Consider the following 16864-nt stretch of genomic DNA (forward strand, 5'->3'; position numbering starts at 1 on the left):
GGACTTGCAGTAATCCTCCTGCCTCATCTTCCCAAGAACTAAGATGGTTTTTATTAGCATATATTAATTTTGTATAATGGGTTTTATAATATATAATATATATGATATTATAATGTATAATATATACAATATATGATATTTTCATGTGTATATATATATAATGTATTTTGAATATATTCACAGACTCACACATGCACGAGCACACACACACACACACACACACACACGGTGCCCTTTTGTCTCCCTTCCTTGTCTATAGATTCCCCTTCCTCTTCTCAACTATCGCCCCTTTGGCTTGGACACCTTCTTCGAATGACCCTATAACTTTCATTGGGCTTCCTAGAGGAACATGGGTAAATTGTTTACAACAGCCTGAGCACCTTACCAGTGGCTACACCACTGAAGAAAAATGCTGTATTCATTGAACTTGTATAAGTCCTTAGGGAGGGGTGGTGGCACTGAGAGTCCTTCTTGCACTGTGACACTCTGTCAGCCACCCCTTGGGCAGATCCATGCAGATAATTGTTTTCATAAGAAGAGGTCTCGCTATGTAGGCCAGACTTGTGATCCTCTTGCCTCCACCTCCCTAGAGCTGGGATTAGAGGAGTGCACCACTATGCTGGCAAGTCCAGGGTTAACAAGAGAGAAAGAATGCAGTCTCCTGTGAGCAGTGAGCAATGAGCATAGGCTGTCAGCCTCTGGTTGTTCTCAGCTTTTACCTTCCATGACCCGTCCGTCCATCCGTCGGTTCGTCCATCATAGGTCTGAATTCCAACCATTATTATGCCACAATAGCAACCATTTCACCTTCTTTTTGTGGTACTGGAAACTGAATTCAACACACATTCTCTCAACTGAGCCATAGCCCCAGCCCACTTCTGCTTTCTTAGAAACTTCAGTTGGGGGTGGGGGGTGGGGTGCTGGTGAGATGGCTCCATGGTTAAGAGCACTGACTGCTCTTCCAGAGGTCCTGAGTTCAATCCCCAGCAACCACATGGTGACTCACGACCATCTGTAATGGGATCCTATGCCCTCTTCTGATGTGTCTGAAGATAGCGACTCACATACATAAAATAAATCTTTAAAAAAATCTTAAAAAAAAAAAAAAAGAGCTGGGCAGTGGTGGCACACACTTTTAATCCCAGCACTCAGGAGGCAGAGGCAGGCGGATTTCTGAGTTCAAGGCCAGCCTGGTCTACAGGGTGAGTTCCAGGACAGATAGGGCTACACAGAGAAACCCTGTCTCGAAAAATAAGGAGAGAGAGAGAGAGACTGACTTCAGTCTGAGGCTGCAGAGATGATTCAGTGGGGACGTGACCAATGTCCAGACATGAGGACAAATCATCAGAGTCCACAGAACGCTCGGCATAAGAATTCCATGTCCGGGCTGGTGAGATGGCTCAGTGGGTAAGAGCACTGACTGCTCTTCCGAAGGTCCAGAGTTCAAATCCCAGCAACCACATGGTGGCTCACAACCATCCGTAACGAGATCTGGCGCCCTCTTCTGGAGTGTCTGAAGACAGCTACAGTGTACTTACATATAATAAAATAAATAAATCTTAAAAAAAAAAAAAAAAAGAATTGCATGTCCATAGTGCTAGCTCGCCTACTGAGAGCTGGAAGGCAGAGACATAGAGAGACCTGCCTAAAACAAGATGGAAAGTGAGGGAGGACCCAGCCTTGAAATGTGACTCCCACATAGGGGTGCTCCCACTCACACATAATATATATTTTTTAAAGATGTATTATATAATATATGCATTATATACGTGTGTGTGTGTGTGTGTATAGTACTTATCTTCAGACACACCAGATGAGGGCATCAGATCTCATTCCAGATGGTTGTGAGCCACCATGTGGTTGCTGAACTTTTGAACTCAGGACCTCTGGAAAAGCAACCAGTGCTCTTAACCGCTGAGCTATCTCTCCAGCCACCACACATAATATTAATACATACAATAAAATAGAGTCTGAGCAAGGCATGGGGACACATGCCTTTCCTTCCAGCATTCAGAAGGCAGACAGAGATAGATGCCTTTGGGATTAAAGCCAGCCTGGTCTGCATAGTGAGTTCCAGGCCAGCCAGAGCTACACATGAAATCCAAAACCAAGCAAAAGTCCAATCTGGTTAAGCAATGGTGATCACAGCTGCCCTTCAAAATTCTCCCCTGCTGTCTGTCGTTCCATAACAACATGATCTGTGCTTTGGGCCACGCCTTCTCAGTGTAGTAGGCTAAGCACTTTCCTGCTCGGCTCTTTTCTTCACGAACATCTCTCCATAGCCTTCACCTCTGTTCTGTATTCTGCACACTTTAATGTCCCAGAGAATGTCTTGATCGGATCTCAAACACTACATTATTCATAGATGAGCCAGGATAATGTGACAGGTAGATGCAAAGCAAGGTGGACTAGAAAAACATATAAGAGCTAAAACTCAGAAAAGAGGGGTGGCTGTGGAGATGGAGGAACAGGATGGAGTGTGGACAACTTCTAGGTTTCTGGTTTGGGCAAGTGGATAAAAGACAGTGATGGGAGGAAGATGGAGAGAGTTTGGAGTTTGAGGAATGTAATTCCATCTTGTGGTTGTGAGGTGAAAGAGTCTGTCTAGCACAGGTAAGGATGACTAGCAGGCCACTGGACTTGAACTAGCAACATGAAGGAGGGAACTGGAAATGCCCATTTGGAAGCCACCAGCTTATTCTGGTTGACACACAGCAAGCCTATAGCAGAGGGCCACTATAAGAGATGACAGTTGCTTGTAGAGCCTTGAGTCCCGAGCCATCAGCAGAAGAGGAAAAGAAAGGTGACTTGGGGTTCAATTCAAGAAGGCACACCCGAGAAGGAAAGGAAAGGAAGCTGTCACGGAACAAAATGAGAAGTGGTTTTTCAAGTCAGAGGAAATGATTGACAACCCCACAAGCCATGGAAATGTCAAGAAAGATAAGCCCAGAGAGTGTCTGTAAGTTTGTAAATATGAGGTCACAGGAATTTGGTGAGGGAACTAGGAATAAGTTGTTGGGGTAGAAGTCTCCCTGTGGCATCGAGGAAAAAGTGAGAGTAGATTGCACTGTCTTGAAGCATGGATGAGAGAGAAGACAAAGGAACGGGGAAAAGTGGGCCTGAAGACCCAGGGGGATTCTTGGATGTGGCTTTTCTGTCGTGCATCTTAGGGTCACGGGATGATCCCGAACTGACCATATTCTGAAGGCAGAGGGAAATTCATTAACTGGGGGACTGGGGAGATGGCTGAGCAATTATGAGCACAGGCTGCTGCTCTTGCAGAGGACCCCAAGTCACTTCCCAGGACTGGCATGGTTGCTCATAACTGTAGCTCCAGTCCTAGAGAGTGTAAAATATCCTCTTCTGGTTCTATAGACACTAGACTTGTACGAATGGACATGCAGGCAAAACCCTCAGACAGGTAAATGTTAAGAGGGGCAGCATGAAGTCTGGTGCATGATAAAACAGGCATGAAGCCAGGCCTGGTGGTACATGCTTGGAGCCCCAGCAGTCAGGAGGCAGAAGCAGAAGGATCAGATCAAGGTCCTTCGTGGCTCTCTAGGGAGTCTAAGACCAGCCTGGGATGACATCATAAGTGAGAAGATGTAAAGAACAGATCCTTCCTACCCCCGGAGGAAGTTAAATGCATAGGTGTACAAAGTGCATCACTGTTTGTCGTTGGATAAGCAGATGATGCAGTGGTGTTTGCTTTGTGTTTTGCTTTGTTTTTTCCCCAAGACAGGGTTTCTGTGCATAGCCCTGGCTGTCCTGAAACTCACTCTGTAGACCAGGCTGATCTGGAACTCAGAGATCTGCCTGCCTCTGCTTCCTAAGTGCTGGGATTAAAGGTGTGTGCTACTACACTGGGCTTTGCTTCCTGGTTTTTAAGTTGAGGGGAAATGATTAGATCACTGGTAAAACCCAGATTACAGTTGCACTGTAGATATAAACCAAAAAAAAAAAAAAAAAAATCACGATTTGTGCCTTGGAGTGAGTGAGTCGTATGGTACCCAAAACCATACATCTTGTTACATTTCCAGTTAGGAGTCATCTCCCATTAATTTCACAAACCACAGGTAGGGACCCCTGCTGTGTGGCGGAGCTACAAGGGATGGCAAGATAAGACTGGATGATCCTCTAATTGGAGTCTTAAAATGCTTAACATTGGACTAATTTTTCTTTAGAGCTGCCAAATGGGAACAACAGTCAGCACTTTGTACAGACAATCAAGATTATTCTAAGAGGCGTCCACCACTTGTTTTTGCAAGGTACCTCAGCCAGCCTGGTAGGAGCTTAGCTGGGGGTCTCTGATACTGAGGAAGTTGGCTTCCACGCACCCAGGGTAACGCGTCTGGCCGTTGCCTAGCAACGAGCCGGTCCTCGCACAGCATGGAGACCAGTGAGTCCAGCACTAGCGACTACAGGCAGACAGAGGGCGAGGGCGAGGGTGTACCGGGGACCTTGAGCACGGCTGTGTGTGAGCACCTGCGGAAGTTGTGTCTGCGCGAATTCCCGTGTGGCATCGGGAGCTGGGTGCGTGCCCCCACGGGGGAGGGGGACTAAGAAGGGAAGGATCCAGCAGGGGCGGAGCTGGGACTGGACCAGAATACCCGCAGGGAATGTACTAAAGTAGGTGGTACCTAGCTGGGAGCTGGGCTGCCTAGGGGTCAGTAGATGCTCACATACAAGTTTGAGGCCCGAAGGGAAGTTTGGACGTGGTCATTTCATCACTGGCTGATTTGAGGGTTGGGGTGGACTCTGGAGGCTGGAACATTGAAAGAATGCAGGTACCAAGTGCCCACCTTGTCGTGAGGGAACCCACCCGGAATGGACTGATCAGCACATCAGGCTGACCTTTGACCTCATGCTAGCCTACAACAGCTGGTTGACCAAGCTCCAGATGTCAGGCTTCCCTGAGACTTAAAGAGCTTTGGTCTTGAACAGTTTGCTCTGTAGCCCCTCATGAGAGGTGGAGAAAATGTTGTTTTCTGGTGTTCTGGGGCCACAGGGCTAGCTTTCACCGTTCTGAGGTCTCATGTGGGAAAGGTCTCCTGCCCCTCCTGCAGCTGTGCTGGACTCAGGAAGCCTAAGGCGCTGCACAACCTCTGCCCTGCTTCCAGGCTGAGGGGAGACAGAGAAATACAGCCAAGGCATAGCCAGCACACCTGGGGAAAACATCTGGTCCAACAGGGCACGAAGGTCACTTTTCCTATTACTTCAGCTTGTACACTCTTCCTACTCAGAACGCAGAGGAAACGCTGTCCTCATCTGGGTGCACAGTGTAGGATTAGATTTAGAGGCCCATCAAATGTGTCCAGAGAGGCTAGAACTAGCATGATGGTGTTGGCTGTCGGTTGTGGCTCCCCTCCCTCTACACTAAGTAAAACAGAAAAACAGTCCTTCCCCCTGTAGAGGCATATAGGTCCCCATCAGGAAAGCGCTCCATTCATTTAGGCCACAGGTGCAGGCTGAATGGCTACTCTGTGCAAGTCACTGTGCTAAGTTTTAGAACTTACAGCTCCAAGGGTATATCTAGGGAGAGAGGTTCACCTTGCCGCATCTTCGGGAAGCCTTCCCTCTGTGAAGTCTCACTTAACCAGATTGCCCACCAAGCCTCCTTCCTGTACACAGCTATATAGGTGCTGGGTCAAAACGCAATCTCCTTTTTAATTTATTTTTAAAAGATTGATTACATTATTTTTAATGATGTGTCTCTGTTTGGGTCCGTGCATGTTAGGGCAGGGACTCTCAAGGCCAGAAGAGCACGTTGGATCTTCTGAAGCCAGAAGTTCAGGTGCTGGGAACTGAACTTGGGGCTTCAGGAGGAGCTGCAAAGACTCTTTACGTCTTCAGCCTGACAGTCTGTTTTGTTTTGGATGTTGAATGTTCCCAACTCCAGAGGAAAGTGGAAACAGGAGCCTGGTTTTTCTCTCTTTCTTTCTTTTTTAAGATTTATTTATTATAAATAAGTACACTGTAGTTGTCTTCAGATGCACCAGGAGTCGTCAGATCTCATATGGGTGGTTGTAAGCCATGTGGTTGCTGGGATTTGAACTCAGGACCTTCAGAAGAGCAGTCAGTGCTCTTACCCACCAAGCCATCTCACCAGCCCAGGAACCTGGTTTTTTGAACTATTCTGTGTCTTGCTATATGTTAATGACACTTGGGAGGCTGAGAGTTCAAAGCCAGCCTATCCCACATAGGGAAACTCTGCCCCCACAAATGATTAGCGTATGCCAGGTGTGTCGCTCAGCTGGCCGAGTCTTTTCTAGCATTCAAAAAGCCCTAGGTTTGAGCTCCTGCTCATATCACATCCATCCCACCCAGCGTAGCACTGCATGCCTGTAGTCCCTGAGCTTGGAAGGTGGAAGCAGGATGATCAAGGGCTTCGAGGTAATCATCAGCTACTCAGCGAGTTCAAAACCAGCCTGATCCACTTAAGACGCTGTCTCAAACAGACAGCCCCATCCAGTGAGATGGCTCAGTGTGAAAAGGCTCTTATTGTTAATCCCAGTGATCTGAGTTTGATCCCTGGGAAACACTTGGTAGTAGGTGAGGGCCAATCCCTGCACATTGGCTTCTGAGCCTGTGATGGCTATTCCTGGTTGTCAATTCGACTGTATCTGGAATTAACTAAAATCCAAGTGGCTGAGCATATCTGTGAGGGATTTTTTTTTTCTTAAGTCATTGGAAGGGAGAAGACCCACTTTTAATTCAGATCTTATGAGGTGTCACATTCTACCTTTATCTTGGCCATACTTTCTGGTGACAGCCTATATAAAGGTCACGGAAGAAGGAAGCTAGCTCTTTTTGCCTGCTGGCTCTCGCTGGCAAGTCCATTCCTTCACTGGCATTAGAGCCTGCTTCTTCAGGCTTCTGGCTTATACCAAAGACTAGCTGAGACATCCAGCCTTGTAGACTGAATCACTGGGTTCTTGGTCCTTCCATTGGTAGACAGCCATTGTTGGAGTGGTTGGACCACAGCCTATAATCCATGCTAAGAAACATTCTAACAAATCCCCTTTAGCCTGGTGTGTGTGCGTGTGTGTGTGTGTGTGTGTGTGTGTGTGTGTGTGTGTATTTCCATATTCTATAATTTCTGTTCCTCTAGAGAACCCAGAACCCATTCTGATACAGAGAGCTCGACATGCACTTGCTGTGGTGAGTACACGTCTACCCACACCCAGGCACAACACAATCAATAAATAAATGTGTGGTGGCTTCCCTCTCTACCTCTGCAGAATAAGTCACGCTTTCTTCCTCAAAAATGCCGAGCCTGGAGGGAATTGGTACCCAAGGAGGAGGAGACGCTGGTTCCCGAGGAGGAGACCATGGAGGCCCTGCTGGGCCTGGTGCGCAGCAACCACTCTCCTTGGGCTATGCTGAAGGATGCCAGCGCGGAGGACCGTTTCCTGAGGGAACTGGCCATCCAGAATCCACTGATGATCAAAGACACTTTCTTCTACTCCTACTTCCGGTCCCTGCGGGTGGTGAACAAGGGGGTAAGTGTGTGCTCGCTGGAAGGAAGAGCACAGCTGGGTGAGCCCATGCTGGGACAGCAGGAGAACCTCCATGACTGTCTGTCTGTGTGTGTGTCTCTCTCTCTCTTTTTTTTTTAGTCCTAGATAAGTATTTGTCTCTATGCATTCTGCTCGCTTTAAGTGCTAAGTGTATCTATCTAAGACCCTCCCCCTCAACTTTTATACATCTGGCTCTATTGTATCATTGATTTTTTAAGTCAGTCGTACTTTCTTTCAATCCTCCATTGGACCCCTTGGTCCTCTTCTTCCACAGTTAGGAATCTCAGAACTCACTCTTAGATGCTCTTGAGTCTTAATGTATTCAACCATAGAATGGGCATTGGTTGCATACGATTGTCTTAGAAAGGATGAAGGAGGTGGAGGAGATCAAATGCAATCTTTATGAGTGCCTGGAAAATCTGCTATAATTTGATAATTATAAATTGTTCTCTCTCTCTCTCTCTCTCTCTCTCTCTCTCTCTCTCTCTGAGGAGGAGGTCAGTTCTGTATCTGCTATGGCTGGCTCCTTGCACACCCTCGGCCCCCTCCTTTCAAAGAATCTCTAGTGTTTCTTTTTACTTTAAAGTGTGAAGGGAAGGCCTGGGGAGGGCCAGCTAACATCAAGGAGGTCTGTTTTTGAAAAGCTGTCATATTAATATGAACACTCACCTTTCCTCCCAGTCCTAAGCAACCTAGTAGACTTGGTCACTGTAGGAAAGGGAAGGCCAGGTAGGAAGGGCTTCTGATGTCCTTGGAGCCGCAGGAAAACTGAGATTCACGAGTAAAGTGATGAGGAAGCCGGAGTAAGTCTGGAAGACCAGGCAGGCTAACGGTTACAGGATTTTCTAGGGCAGATGTAAAATTTAACAGGAAGCGCCAAGAGCCCTCAGAGTGGCTTCCTGGAGCTCATGTTGATGAGTGTGATGTGTTCATAGAGTTGCGTATAGAACAACACTGCCCTCCTCATCCACACCTCCCTACATCACTTACCACATCCTTTTGTTTGGCTCTGAGTCCTCAGAGGGATCTGTACAAGCCTGACTTCTCAGTCCCACCTAGAGCTAAAGTAGCAGAGGTGACTCTGAGACTGCAGGGGCTCAGGTGGCTGTGGTAGAGAGGAGAAAGGATTCTTGTTTTCCCAAGAGTCCTATAATCCAACACACCAGGAGGACACAGGACGCTATGCTGGAGATCCAAAGCTTGCCTTTAGAGTCAGGGCAGGGCTGGAGGAGGCCCTTAAACCCTTTAGAACCGTGTGGGTGACGGCATAGAAGGGGGGTGATATGAGGTTGCTGGACCTGGAACTTAGCTCAAAATGGATGCACAGTTGTGCTGCTTTGACTGAGAGACGCCCCCCACCCCCAGACACCTGAGGTTCCCCAGTTTTCGAGGGAGGCTATGGAACCTTCGGGAGGTGCAGCTTTGCTGGAGGAAGTATCCTTGTTCTCGCTGCTTCCTGTGTGTGGTTGGAGTGTTAGCGTCCCTGCTTCCACGCCTTCCCCTTCCCTACAGACATCTCACCAATTGCAGGACATCTCGCCATCTGCAACCATAAGCCAAAATAAACGCTTCCTGGAGTCGCCTTGTCATGGCGCTTTGCCCCAGCAGCAGAACAGTAGCTAACACAGCTGTGACCTTCCCAGATATGAGCGTGCTTTTCTGTTGCAGTGCTGCCTGGCTCACCAGAGTCCTCAGTTTCCCTTCCTTTCCTTGCAGGTGAGTCTGGTGGATAAAGACCTCTTGAAATTTCTAAAGCTGGAGGAGTTGGTCCTGAGTGCCAATAAAATCGAGGAAATCGATGCCAACAATCTGCCCCGGACATTGAAGGTGCGTGTTCTGCTTGAGTCCTGGTCCTGCCCCTAGCCTGGCCCACACAGCTCTGGCAAGGGTGGCTGTGTGCTAAGACCCAGCCCCTCCCTGGCTTTTAGAACACAGACCATGTGCCTTAAAATGTCGCATGATCCTCTTGGACTCGGCCATTCCCTTCTTCCCATGGTATTTGCCCACAAGAACTGAAGGACTGCAGCAGGCTCTGTTTACCAGTGTTCACAGCGCTCCTAGTCACAACAGCCAGAGAGTGACAATGACCTAATACCATGCCTGATGAGCAGATCAGCCAAGTGGGGTCTCTCCCTGCAGTGGAATATTGCTCATGTATAAACAAGGCAGGGCATTGTGAGAGTCACCTAGAAAATATCGCACTAGAGAAAGAAGGCAGACAGACTTTAAAAAGGGAGACAGACTTACGTAAAATTGCACTTTGTGAGATATGCAGAAGGGGAAAGTCCACAGAGACAAAAGCTAGGAGAAGTCACAGGGGCCAGGAAGGACCAAGAGAATTTACTGCTTGGTGGTCTTCCCTTTTCCCTTCCTTCTTCCCTCCCCCTCTCCCCTCTCCTCCCCTCCCTCCCTCCCTCTCTCCCTCCCTTTCTCCCTCCCTTCCTCCCTGCTTCCTTCCTTTCTTTTTTTTTCCCCCAGATATCTGTTTGAGGTGACATGGTAGTTGTCACTGTGAAATACTTGAAATGGCGAATCTGCATATGTTAAACAGTTAAAACACTAGGTGAGGGGCTAGGGCAGTGAGCAGACTCAGTCAGTGAGCGGACAGCCTCAAAAGCATGAAGACTTGAAAAAAGCTGGACGATGTAGGGTGTGCTTTATATCTCAGCGTTGGGGAGGCAGAGGCAGGGGGATTGTTGAGACTCTCTGGCCAGCCAGCCTGTCTACATGGGAAGTTCCAGGTCAGCTGAAGATTATCTAAAACAAAACAAAACAAAACAACAACAACAAAAACAAACAAACAAGGAAAGTAGATTCTAAGGAAGCTGAGGCTATCTTCTGGCTTCCCTACACACGCTTGCATGCCCATACACACAGACACGCACACATACACAGATACACACACACACATGTACACATATATAAGCACACTCACACACACACTAACCAGATAAAAAGGGTAGACCATACTCTATGTTGAGTCTTTAGCTGAGTGGATCAAAATGACCACCGCTGAAGTTCAGCCCTGAGAGCAGCTGACTTAGCAGTCTCCATACCATCCATGCTCAGGAGGGCACCCCATGGGCCTTAAGCACGAAGTACAAGCAAAGGAAAGGGTGCCACTGAGCCAGGCCTTATGCCTGGGTCCACGTCCATCCATCCCTGTGTGTTGCCATGGAGAGAGGGGGACGAAGGTAAGCCAGGCAGTGGTGGCACATGCCTTTAATCCCAGCACTCGGGAGGCAGAGGCAGGCAGATTTCTGAGTTCTAGGCCAGCCTGGTCTACAGAGTGAGTTCCAGGACAGCCAGGGCTACACAGAGAAACCCTGTCTCAAAAAACAAAACAAAAACAAAAACAAAACACAGTACAACAAGACACTGACCCCCCCTCCACCCCTCCCCACCCCACCCCCCAGCTGTAAGGAACTCTTCCCCTTTGCTGCAGCCTGTTCTTCCTGCTCCACCAGAGACAAGGTGTTGCTGTGTAGCCTAGGCTGACTCGCAGTAGCCCAAGCTAACCAGGAACTTGAGAGCCTTCTGTTTCAAGATGCTGAGTGCTGGGGTTCTAAGTACCTGGCACCTTACTCACTCTTCCTACACTAAATTTTTTTTTAATTTTAAGTTTTATTATTTTGTGTGTGTGTGTGTGTGTGTGTGTGTGTGTATGGGGGTCCCGTGTGCCATGGTACACAGGTGGATCAGAGAACAGCTGTGTTAGGCATTGGTTCTCTCCTTCCACCTTGGGATTTGGGAATTGAACTCGGATCACCCAGCTTGTGCAGGAAGTGCCTTTATCAGTTCTCTGCACTCCCCTTCTAACCCCACTCCTAACCCCACCTCCACACCTTTTTCCTTTTTCTTTTTCCTCTGTTTCTCTCTCTCTTTCTCCTTCCTTCCTTCCTTCCTTCCTTCCTTCCTTCCTTCCTTCCTTCCTTCCTCCCTCCCTCCCTCCCTCCCTTTTTTTGACATTGTCTCATGTATCCCAGCTCGGTTTCAGACTTACTATGTAGTCAAAGATGATCTTGAACCCTTTGTACTCCGGTCTCCTCCTCTCAGAGATAGGGATTAAGGACCAGTCCACCACACTGGTACCACGCTAGGGATGGCACCCAGGCAACTCAAACTCCCTTCCTGCGTTTCTGGCGGGGGGTGGGGGGGCGGGGGGAGCGCTGTGGTGAGTGAGCCAACCCCCTCTCCAGTCGCCATCACTGCTGTCTCCCTCAGGTGCTGGAGCTCTATGGCAATTTGATCGCCAGCATGGAGTGTCTGTGCTCAGCCCCGCCCCCAAGGCTGCAGCACCTGGGGCTAGGCCACAACAAATTGCTGGGCCCTTTGGAGAGTCTGTATGTCACCTCCCACAACTGGTAACTTGGGGGGCATGGGCAAAAGGAGGGGGCCACGGGTGGTGGGTGTGGCTTGACGAGGGAGGAGGAGGGCTTGGCTCTGCTTTTTCCATAACCGCTACAGGGCTGCTAACCCACCCTGTGCTTTGTGACCCTCAGTCACAATATCTCACCGAAGCTCCAGGAAGGCCAGGGACGCCAGGGGCTGGTGGGGATGCCTGTGATCTGCACTTTATGGGCGGTGGGGTGGGGGTGGTCCTCAGCTTAGCTCTGTGACATTTCCTCGTATCATACTTTCCATCTGGGGGACATTGAGCAGCACACCGGCTTCCAGCTGTTAGATACTAGTCGCCTCTACCTGTCCCTTACCTTTCCTTGTTGTAATCACAACATCTCCAGGCAGTGCCCAAAGCCTTCTGAAGGGGCAAATTTACCCCAGGCTTGAGAACCACTGTCCTAGAGATGACTCTTGGGGTGCTCCCTTGTTGCTGAACATCCCCCCCTCCAGCTTTGCAGGGCATCTCCCCACCCACCCCCAGAGGTTCCTTGGTGGATTAACAGTGGGACATTTAAAACCTGAAATATGGCCGGGTGTGGTGGCGCAGGAGTTCCAGGACAGCCAGGGCTATACAGAGAAACCCTGTCTCAAAAGCCAAAACAACAACAACAACAACAAAAAAACAAAAAACAAACAAACAAACAAAAAACCCTGAAATATGAGAAGAGACCAAGGCCATTTATAAAAGGCTTCAGGTCGCACCACAGGGAGCTGAGCAGAAGCTCCGCCTCTGAGAGAAGCTGTCACCTGAGGGCATTCCCATGGGTATTTTACGGTGCCTCTGTCCCCACCCCCGCTTCCGGTTCCCCCTTTACCCCTTTCTTTTTAAGACAGAATCGAATGTAGCCAAGGCTTGCCTCCAACTCAATATGCAGCCTCTTTCCCTCACCCCACCCCAGTATCTCAAGGATGCTCCCTCTTGGAGATAGATGAAAGGTGCAATAGACAGGAGAAGGCCCTCTCTGGCTGACCTCCTGGCTCCCTCCCTTCTTGACTGTTCTCAGCCAATCTGCATATCCTGTCTCCTCGGGATTCCCTCCTTCTTATCAGCAAACAAGACGTACAGGAAACCGCAGCTAGGTCTTCCCGGAACAGCCAACTTAGGTTCCTGCCACTGACAAGGAGCTGGCTTTTGCTTTGGAATGCATATCATATCGTAGCCTAGGGCTGCGTGCCAGATCTGGATCTCACAAAAAGCCCGTGTGAAAGACGCAGCATTCACTGCTCTAGGGTTCGAAGGGAGACTCTTTCCTGGGAATCCGCTCCGCGCCCTCCAGTTCTCTTGAGATAAGATAACATTAGGCAGGGCCTGCGATGATCCCTGCAGTGTTCTGCTTGCCCTGTCTCGGGAACTGGCCAGTAGCCATCATAGCAGAACAGGCCATTGGAAGAGAGGAGGGCAAGAGAGAGAGAGTGGGGAGGCTGGGTTCAGCCTGTGGGTTCAAGGAGAGCCCTGGCGTGACCATGACAGGCAATGCGATTCCCTGGTGCTTGGAGCTAAAGTCAGCTTGCACTGTAGTTTGTAGCATCAGGCAGAGCTCTGCCTTTTCCTGTGTCTTGCTCTCTATACTGGAGGCCTCAGGGTTCACCTTTCCCAGCCAATCTCATTGGCTCACACCAGCACACTCTTTCTTCTCTCATATCGTCTAGAGCAGTGGTTCTTAACCTTCTATTGCTGTGACCCCATAAAATAGTTCTTCATGCTGTGGTGCCCAAAACCCCACCCCACCCCCAACCATAAGATTCGTAACTATAACTTTGCTACTGTTATGAATTGTTATATAAATAACTGATATGCAGGATATAGGATATACAATCCCTGGGGAAAGTTTGCTAGACTCCAAAAAAGGTCTCAACATACAGGTTGATAACCACTGGTCAAAAAAAAAGGAGCTGATAAGCTCCCTATGACCGGGCCATTATAGAAGAAAGACTTCCAGCTCAATATGTCTGGATGCCACACCCTGGTGCATCCTCACCTCACTCCCTTATGCACACTCCTACAGTGGCTTGCAGCATGCATGTCAGTGGGGGGTGATCTAGAGGCACACACTAGGCTGATAGCTCACCCAAAGAGAGGTACAGAGATGGCCCTGAGGCGTGAAGGGCTCTGGGAGTCCATGAATACAGGCTGTATGTATTCAGGAGAGAAAGGAGAAGCAGGCTCAAGAGATAATAGGATAGAACAAGGTGTGTGGTCAGCGTGCTGTCCCTCTGCTCACTGACCTTCTAAACCATTTTGGCCAACCTCACAGGCCCCAACTCGTCTCCCTGGACCTGGGCTTCAACAACTTGACGGATCTGCAGAACATGATCTTGGGGCTCAGTACCCTGAGGCACCTGAGGCTCCTAGTACTGCAGGGGAACCCACTGTCTCTGGTGCCTTACTACCGCGGCTTTACCATAGACAGCCTGGCACATCTTTGTGTGCTGGACGACATCACCGTGTCTCCCAATGAGAAGCACCAGTTCCGGGGACTCAACATTCACGGTGGTAGGTACAGTTACACATCCCCAGCTTCTGCCTTTGCCCACATCCTAGAAACTAGCCAGCTGCTCCCATTTGGCCTTGACCCTGGGCAGGTCCACAAAGCTACCTTGGTTTGGGCTTTTTCTGTGGAGGACCCCCTGTGGTAGGGATTGGGGGGGGGCATCTTCTGTTCTTTGTGAATCTTGTTTCTATGATGGCCTGAGATCACCCCCTTGTGGCTCCTGGTATAAGGTGCATCAGAGCCTTTTGAAGGTCTGAGTCACAGTGCCGGCAGGCAGTACCTACAGCCCCAGGCACCAGCTGACATCACAGATGTCTTGTCCTCTCCCAGAACTTTCTTTCTCTCTCTCTACACCATACGTCTTCACACCCCCATTTAACAGATAGTAAAACAAGGCTTCGCAGCATCCACTGGCTAACCCTTTAGTCCCTCTGACAGAGCTTGGCAGAGAGCTTCGATTCTAACTCTAGGGGTGGGGTTGGGGTGGGCGTCTGGGTGACCCACGTCTCCATCCAGCCCAGCCGCTCAGCCCTGGCATTACTCCTTGCAGACCTGTTGGCACGTGAGGCCCAGTTTGTGGTGACAATTGGAAATGTCAGAGGGGTTCTGGACAGCTCTATCTTGGACCCGGAGCCGGGACCTGACGGCCCTTTCATCAGCTACAGCTATTACGTGACCTATGACTTTGTGGAAGATGAGGACCAGGAAAGAAATGTTAGTGGGCTAGTAGAGGCAACACGTCATGACAGCGTTCTGGATGAGGTATGTCCTTCCAGTCCCGGGAGCAGAGCGCACCTACCTTACACAAGTCTGCCGGCTTTGGTGCGCACACAGAGCGGCTTCTTAGGGTCCAAGGAGGACTTTATAGAATCGTATCCCTCCCCATGCAGGGATTTGGGTTTTGCCCTTTCCCTGGGCAGGTCGAGTCGTAGCTATGCCCACTTCCTGTCCCTGTTCCAACTGACCCTGGCAGGGAAGCAGCACAGAACGTTGTTCCACTCCGCCCAGCTCTGTACCTGACCCCACTTGAAAATTTTTCACCATGTTCCCTGCCCAACCTCTGCATCCCAGGCCAACCCCAAGGACACCACCCAGGCAGAGAAGTGTTCTCTGTTCAGACAGCCTTTGTTTCTGCCTCCTTCATCCTAAGCTAGTGCATCCGGCCGTGCTTTCGGTTCACATAGGGCTGGGATGCGCAGCTTAGTGCTAAAACCCCTGCCTGGCCTGCAGAGGACCCTGAGTCCCCATCTCCAACATCAGGGACTCAGAAGAGCACCCAGACACTTCCCCTCATCAGCCTACACTCATTGGGATAACAGCCTAACCCGTGTTCTGTCTTTGCTGGCAGATCGACAAGCATTTCTCTGGCACAGATGAGGAAGACCAACAGGAGGATCCCTTAGAGGGCCGCCACCGCCACAGAGGCCGTCAGAGGTTTCACCCAGGCTCGACAGAGGAGATGTCCAAGGAGCTGTCTGAGTTCATAGCGAAGGAGATGAGTCAGATGGCAGAAGGCTCGGTTGAGTCTGGGATAACAGAGGTCGACGAGTCGGAGACGAGCATTTCCATCCACTCCGCGCCCCTGCCACAGTCAATTGACTCTTCCGAAGAGCTGGCCAAGCTGCGGCCAAAGATAGACGTCCAGCTCTGTCCATCTCCAGGGTAAGGGAGGTAGCTGGGAGGGTGCATGGGACACCCAAGGTTACAAGCCAGGGCTGCCCCCTGGCAGCTTCCATTGATCAAATCGGTCAAACCACAAAGAGCCAATGCCTTCCTAGTAGCTAGCCTGTAGGCTGTGAGCTAGAGGTAGGTATGGGCTTAACCACAGACCTTTCTTTTCTGAAGCCCTAACCTTCCACTTAGTCCGACTGAGTCCCTCCCCACCCCCCCACCCCACCCCACCCCACCCCCATGCCTGGGGAACCGCAATTCTCTGAAAGGTTGACTTTCCTGTCAACAGAGGGCAACAGTGCTGGGATTAAAGGCATGCACCACCATGCCCGGCTGCTGATTTCGTTTTTAAGCTTTGGAGTTGAGCAGAGTTGTACAGACCTTCAATTCCAGCATTTAGGAAGAGGTGGCAGGGGGATTATTTCAAGTTGGAGACCAGCATGGCTATTTAATGAGTTCCAGACCAGCTAGGATTACACAATGAAACTTTCTTTTGAAAGCAAAACCATGAGGCTGGAGAGATAGCTCTGCAGTTAAGAGCATTGACTGCTCTTCTGAAGGTCCTGAGTTCAAATCCCAGCAACCACATGGTGGCTCACAACCATCTGTAATGAGATCTGACGTCCTCTTTTGGTGCTGCTGAAGACAGCTACAGTGTACTTATGTATAATAATAATAAATAAATCTTAAAAAAAATAGAGAGAGAGAGAGGGGGAGGGGAGGGGAGAAGAGGAGGAAGAGAGGAGAGGAGAGGAGAGGAGAGGAGAGGAGAGGAGAGGA

The 16864-nt window shown here is 49.6% G+C and overlaps 1 protein-coding gene across 4 annotated transcripts in view; it reads left to right on the top strand.

Annotated features, from left to right (window-relative positions):
• Positions 1-4369: 4369 nt before the first annotated feature.
• The window catches only part of Lrrc43 (leucine rich repeat containing 43), a 20877-nt gene continuing 8382 nt past the window's right edge, over positions 4370-16864 (top strand). For 2 of the 4 annotated variants that reach the window (XM_021162695.1, XM_021162698.1), the window contains exons 1-7: positions 4370-4533; positions 7242-7502; positions 9237-9347; positions 11745-11884; positions 14177-14415; positions 14964-15175; positions 15762-16075. In XM_021162695.1, coding sequence (XP_021018354.1) covers positions 4390-4533; positions 7242-7502; positions 9237-9347; positions 11745-11884; positions 14177-14415; positions 14964-15175; positions 15762-16075 — 1421 coding nt within the window. In that variant the 5' untranslated portion in view covers positions 4370-4389. The remainder of the gene's footprint in view (positions 4534-7241; positions 7503-9236; positions 9348-11744; positions 11885-14176; positions 14416-14963; positions 15176-15761; positions 16076-16864) is intronic. The other 2 variants (XM_021162696.1, XM_021162697.1) reach the window with 2 other exon arrangements.

The sequence above is a fragment of the Mus caroli genome, chromosome 5 (assembly GCF_900094665.2).
Source record: "Mus caroli chromosome 5, CAROLI_EIJ_v1.1, whole genome shotgun sequence".
In the NCBI taxonomy this organism is placed as follows: Eukaryota; Metazoa; Chordata; class Mammalia; order Rodentia; family Muridae; genus Mus; species Mus caroli.